The following is a 7,036-nucleotide window of genomic DNA, read 5'->3' on the forward strand; positions in this document are numbered from 1 at the left end:
CTTCCTCTGCCTTCGGGCTGTTCCTACAGAGGTCAACGCTCCCCGGTCTCTCTGCTCTTCCCCTGCCTTCAGGCTGTTCCTACAGAGGTCAACGCTCCCTGGTCTCTCTGCTCTTCCTCTGCCTTCGGGCTGTTCCTACAGAGGTCAACACTCCCTGGTCTCTCTGCTCTTCCCCTGCCTTCAGGCTGTTCCTACAGAGGTCAACGCTCCCCGGTCTCTCTGCTCTTCCCCTGCCTTCAGGCTGTTCCTACAGAGGTCAGCGCTCCCGGTCTCTCTGCTCTTTCTCACCCCTGGTGGTGAATCCTTATGGGTCTGACAGCAGCAGGGTTTCTATTACCTGACTGCTTCCTGTCTCCTAATTGACGCCCCCCCCGCTATGAGCACCAACACTCTGGAGTATGGTGGAGGAGGTGACAGAGACACTATTGCTTCTATAGCCACGCCGGAAGTGTGGCTATTTATTTAACTAGGCAACTAGGCATTTATTTAACTAGGCAAGTCAGTTAAGAACACATTCTTATTTTCAATGACGGCCTAGGAACGGTGGGTTAACTGCCTTGTTCAGGGGCAGAACGACAGATTTTTACCTTGTCAGCTCGGTGATTCGTTTTTGCAACCTTCCGGTTACTAGTCCAATGCTCTAACCACCTGCCTTACGTTGCACTCCACGAGGAGCCTGCGTGGCAGGCTGACTACCTGTTACGCGAGGGCAGCAAGAAGCCAAGGTAAGTTGCTAGCTAGCATTAAACTTATAAAAAACAATCAATCTTCACATAATCACTAGTGGTTGATGATATTACTAGTTTATCTAGCGTGTCCTGCATTGCATATAATCGATGCGGTGCCTGTTAATTTCTCATTGAATCACAGCCTACTTCTGCAAACGGGTGATGAACTGTCGTTGCACCAAACCTAACCATAAAAATCAATTCCTTTCTTTAAAATCAATACACAAGTACATATTTTTAAACCTGCATATTTAGTTAATATTGCCTGCTAACATGAATTTCTTATAATTAGGGAAATTGTGTCACTTCTCTTGCGTTCCGTGCAAGCAGTCAGGGTATATGCAGCAGTTTGGGCCGCCTGGCTCGTTGCGAACTGTGTGCAGTCCATTTATTCCTAACAAAGACCGTAATTAATTTGCCAGAATTGTACGTAATTATGACATAACATTGAAGGTTGTACAATGTAACAGCAATATTTAGACTTAGGGATGCCACCCGTTAGATAAAATACGGAACGGTTCCGTATTTCACTGAAAGAATAAACGTTTTGTTTTCGAAATGATAGTTTCCGGATTCGACCATATTAATGACCAAAGGCTCGTATTTCTGTGTGTTATTATGTTATAATTAAGTCTATGATTTGATATTTGATAGAGCAGTCTGACTGAGCGATGGTAGGCAGCAGCAGGCTCGTACGCATTCATTCAAACAGCATTTTGCCAGCAGCTCTTCACAATGCTTCAAGCATTGAGCTGTTTATGACTTCAAGCCTATCAACTCCCGAGATTAGGCTGGTGTAACCGATGGGAAATGGCTATCTAGTTAGCGGGGTGCGCGCTAATAGCGTTTCAATCGGTGACGTCACTCGCTCTGAGACTTGGAGTAGTTGTTCCCCTTGCTCTGCAAGGGCCGCGGCTTTTGTGGAGGGATGGGTAACGATGCTTCGAGGGTGGCTGTTGTCGATGTGTTCCTGGTTCGAGCCCAGGTAGGGGCGAGGAGAGGGACGGAAGCTATACTGTTACACTGGCAATACTAAAGTGCCTATAAGAACATCCAATAGTCAAAGGTATATTAAATACAAATGGTATAGAGAGAAATAGTCCTATAATTCCTATAATAACTACAACCTAAAACTTCTTATCTGGGAATATTGAAGACTCGTGTTAAAAGGAACCACCAGCTTTCATATGTTCTCATGTTCTGAGCAAGGAACTTAAACGTTAGCTTTTTTACATGGCACAGATTGCACTTTTACTTTCTTCTCCAACACTTTGTTTTTGCATTATTTCAACCAAATTGAACATGTTTCATTATTTATTTGAGGCTAAATTGATTTTATTGATGTATTATATTAAGTTAAAATAAGTGTTCATTCAGTATTGTTGTAATTGTCATTATTACAAAATAAAAAAATTGTCTGATTAGTCGGTATCGGCTTTTTTTGGTCCTCCAATAATCGGTATCGGCGTTGAAAAATCATAATCGGTCGACCTCTAGATAAGACGCCCACACACAGACACACAGACAGAGACACGCGCACGCACGCACACACACACACACAGCCTCTGGCTTAATTTAGCTTTATTGGGCTAACATTTCAGCTACCACAGCCTCTGTCATCTTTGTTATTTCTCTTTTTAAAAGGTTTCTTGCTCTCTGTATATATGACCGTGTAGATGTGAGTTATGCCAGGCTCTTACAAAAGGACTGCTGCTTTAAATTGGCGCAAGCTAAAAAATTGTCCTGAGACTCCACCAGTGATTTTATTGATGTGTTCTCTCTCTACTTCCCATCTCTCTCCACAGACACCAACGAGTGTGACATGGGTGTGTGTGTCCATGCCCGCTCCTGCCGTAATCTGATTGGTGGATACCTGTGTGATTGCCTGCCAGGCTGGGCGGGGCAAAACTGTGACATCAGTGAGTATAAGGTCAAGGATGGAGAAAGATGGTGTGTGTGTGTGTGTCTATGTGATTGAGTGTGCTGATCTATGTGTCTCTCTGTTCTGTAGGGAACAGCAGTTGCCAGGGGTTGTGTCTAAACGGAGGTCACTGTGAGGACTCTGTGTCAGGCTCACGCTGCCTGTGTGTGCCTGGTTTCTCTGGGAAGCACTGCCAGACTGGCCCCAGTCCCTGTGATAGCACCCCCTGTCAGCACGGAGGCCAGTGTGTGGACAAGGAGGAGCTGTGTAGCTGTCCGATCGGCTACTCAGGGACGTACTGCGAGGTCAGACTCCATTCTCAGATTCGTCATCTTCCCATTGGTTTTCTGTATCCTCCTCACATATTTTGTTCTTGTTCATATTGTCCAGGTGGTGGTGGATCTGTGCAATCCCAACCCATGCCAGCAGGGGGTGCCCTGTCGGAGCACCGAGGGCGGGTACATGTGTGCCTGCCCCGAGGGTTACTATGGTAACGAGTGCACAAGCCTTAAGGACCCCTGTCATGGCCAACACTGTCCAGGTGAGGCGTAGTGGAATGAGATTTTTTTTCACATTATATGTGTGTACAGGTGTGTTTGTTAACTAACTAACTTGTCTCCCTCTCTCTCTCTTTCTCTCTCTCTCTCTCTCCCTCTTTATTTCTCTCTGTGTCTCACTAGGTGCCATGTCGGACCCAGCTCGTGGAGGGGTCAATCTCTACATGGTGTTGGTGGGTGTGTCAGCGTTACTAATGGCGTGCGGCTGTGCAGCTTGCGCCCTCTTCCTCTCCCGTCTCCACCGACGACGGAAAAAGACACAGGGCGGGCCCCAGGAGGAGGGCATCAACAACCAGAGGGAGTTTGTCACCCTCGTCCGAAACCTAGACCGCCCCGCGCCCCTCCTGCCCCCTCTCACCCCCAACACCACCGCCCACACCCCTGTCCCTGTACCGCGCTGCTGCGAGGAGATCGAGCTCACTCTGCCCCCCTCCCCGGCCCACTCACAACTCTCCCCTGCACTCAAACCCTCAACCCCCACCGCCAAACAGGACATCTCCAACCTGGAGAGGGAGAAGCTGAACCGCTTCCACTACTCAGACAATCAGGAACTGGAGGTGTGACCTTTGAACTGTCAGAGGCTTTTATTATTTTGCGTCCACTTCTCTCTGCCTGGCCCTGGACCCCAGCGCTGTGCCATGCTGCATAGGTTCCTGTGGTGATGACCTCACCCGACCCATCCCTCTCTGAGTTGACTCCTCATCTTTTGTGAGCTGAGATTGTCATCTGCTACATAGCACATATTGTTGGTGTAGAATGCTGGGCCTACGGGGTAGCTGAGCAGATCATCAAGAAACAGCATGGCGGTGAACTTTAACCTCCGACTTATAACATCATGCACTTCTGACCTGCTGACCCCGGAGCTAATCTTATGAGGGTTGGCCTTGAGTTAGAGTCTGGCTTGTGTCTGAGTGTCTCTGTGTTTTATGGGAACAACTGTGAGGAGCCATTTGAGCCATTCCCCAGGTGTTAATGTCCCTCTGTAGGCACCCCACTGCTCTGGTTGCCCTGGAAGGCCTAGATGGCCTGCTAGTGATATCTGTAACTAGACCGCTACGGAGACTGTAGACCTGCACTGTGGCCTCCTGGGCCGTAAGGCAACTGACAGGGGATGGGAGGGAAGGGCAAAGTGGTTTTAATTCCAATTAGTCCATTTCCACATTCATTATTGAAGGATAAACGGTGGTATAATTATTGTGTGTGTGTGTGTGTGTGTGTGTGTGTGTGTCTTTGTGTCTGCGTGTGTCAGTGCGAGATGTGTGTACGCGTGTCAGTGCGAGGTGTGTGTACGCGTGTCGGTGCGAGGTGTGTGCGTGTGATAAGCATTACAGACCGTCATGCCTGTTGCCAGGAGAGAGAGAGAAAATGACTGAAGGAGCAACAAAAGAGCAAAAAAGAATCAATGAATGCAAGCTTTAGATAAAAAAAGAGGGAAAGGTCAGACAAGAGAGTAGAGCCTGACCCCAATCCATTTGAACCATGAGAGAACTGAGTTAAAACACGACACTGTTGCCTGTGCCGTCTCTGTAACACACTGCAGTTGTCGAAGATGTCAAATGTTTTTTTATACCTATGTGTAAAATAGCTCTGTTGTATATATGTTGTACATATTGGTATTGTTTTTTTTTTGTACTGTGGTTTGTCTCTGAATGTCGCTGTTTTACTTCGCTCTATTTGTCCTCTCTCTCCTTCCATTCGTCTGGGGCTGCCAGCAGGTGTGGATCGTAATTAAAGTGCATTTACCTTCCAAATCCATGTTTGTGTCACGGTGTTATTTGTGTCTCAGATCCAACACAAATGGATAGGTGAATAGATAGCTTTCAACCAATCCCGTCGCGGTAGATCAGTGAGTTCATCAAGGGAGGTAGGAAGGAAAGACATTTTCAAGTCGTTGAATGGGTCATGCAGTTCCATGGCTGGTAGAGCCATTCTATTCCACCAGTACTGGGAGTCCAGAAAGGATATTCCATCATGGAGAGCATGGCTGTAACCATGACTGTGTCGCCAGATCACGCAACACACACATACACAACCCCACAGCAATCACTCAAACCTAACACAACCACTCATGCACAACCCCACAGCAATCACTCAAACCTAACACAACCACTCATGCACAACCCCACAGCAATCACTCAAACCTAACACAACCACTCATGCACAACCCCACAGCAATCACTCAAACCTAACACAACCACTCATGCACAACCCCACAGCAATCACTCAAACCTAACACAACCACTCATGCACAACCCCACAGCAATCACTCAAACCTAACACAACCACTCATGCACAACCCCACAGCAATCACTCAAACCTAACACAACCACTCATGCACAACCCCACAGCAATCACTCAAACCTAACACAACCACTCATGCACAACCCCACAGCAATCACTCAAACCTAACACAACCACTCATGCACAACCCCACAGCAATCACTCAAACCTAACACAACCACTCATGCACAACCCCACAGCAATCACTCAAACCTAACACAACCACTCATGCACAACCCCACAGCAATCACTCAAACCTAACACAACCACTCATGCACAACCCCACAGCAATCACTCAAACCTAACACAACCACTCATGCACAACCCCACAGCAATCACTCAAACCTAACACAACCACTCATGCACAACCCCACAGCAATCACTCAAACCTAACACAACCACTCATGCACAACCCCACAGCAATCACTCAAACCTAACACAACCACTCATGCACAACCCCACAGCAATCACTCAAACCTAACACAACCACTCATGCACAACCCCACAGCAATCACTCAAACCTAACACAACCACTCATGCACAACCCCACAGCAATCACTCAAACCTAACACAACCACTCATGCACAACCCCACAGCAATCACTCAAACCTAACACAACCACTCATGCACAACCCCACAGCAATCACTCAAACCTAACACAACCACTCATGCACAACCCCACAGCAATCACTCAAACCTAACACAACCACTCATGCACACACAGAGCGATTGTAATTGTGCCAGGAAAAACTAAGGATGTAAATATGTGATTTATATGTGTGTTGTGAGAGAGAGAAAGTGAGAGGTCACAGCAGTTAGAGTGAGCAGGCTTATGGCTATGACGAATGTGACCTTTGCCCTTCTCAGACAGGCTAAAGGGTGGAAAATGACCATGGGCTTCCCGTCCCCACCCTGGCCACAAGGAAATGTAGGAAATAGAGTTTCTACCCCACACACATGCACACACACACACACACACACACACACACACACACACACACACACACACACACACACACACACACACACACACACACACACACACACACACACACACACACACACACACACACACACAAAATCACTGCATTGTAGAGACCTCGTCACACCAGCTATGCAGCTCAGGATGACTCCATAACCCACCCATCATCAACCATACATACAGAAAGGGTCAAAGTTCCTCATTGTACAAAGTTTCAAGTTCCTTGTTCATCGATCATCCATTGATTTTGCCATCATACTAATGCAGGGTATATATTACACATTCCATTTATGGTGATGTATCCTATTGGCTGTTCAGTCCAATGGTACTCGAGTGTGAGTTTGTCCACTTGGCATCTCTTGGATGCCTGTATGTATGCCCCTGCAGCTTTGAATCCATGAACTGGGGGTCAAGGTTAAAATCACAGAGGGTGGTTTCAATGTTTCTACCAGTTCCTCCAGATCTATTTTGAGGAACCAGAGACCAGCAGCTGTTGTAAACCTGCAGTGTTCGTTCTGGCCTCTCGATATTCTTGTCAGAAATTAGCTTTAGAGTGCTTGAAACTAGT

At 47.1% G+C, this 7,036-nt stretch overlaps 1 protein-coding gene across 1 annotated transcript in view; it reads left to right on the forward strand.

The window, feature by feature from the left end:
- LOC139547665 (protein jagged-1b-like) overlaps positions 1-4,961 on the forward strand; it is a 41,282-nt gene extending 36,321 nt beyond the window's left edge. Inside the window, exons 10-13 of the mRNA XM_071356646.1 lie at positions 2,534-2,647; positions 2,740-2,954; positions 3,040-3,190; positions 3,330-4,961. Of these exons, the coding sequence (XP_071212747.1) occupies positions 2,534-2,647; positions 2,740-2,954; positions 3,040-3,190; positions 3,330-3,769 (920 nt within the window). The 3' untranslated portion in view covers positions 3,770-4,961. The remainder of the gene's footprint in view (positions 1-2,533; positions 2,648-2,739; positions 2,955-3,039; positions 3,191-3,329) is intronic.
- Positions 4,962-7,036: the final 2,075 nt, after the last annotated feature.

Source organism: Salvelinus alpinus, chromosome 21 (genome assembly GCF_045679555.1).
Source record: "Salvelinus alpinus chromosome 21, SLU_Salpinus.1, whole genome shotgun sequence".
In the NCBI taxonomy this organism is placed as follows: domain Eukaryota; kingdom Metazoa; phylum Chordata; class Actinopteri; order Salmoniformes; family Salmonidae; genus Salvelinus; species Salvelinus alpinus.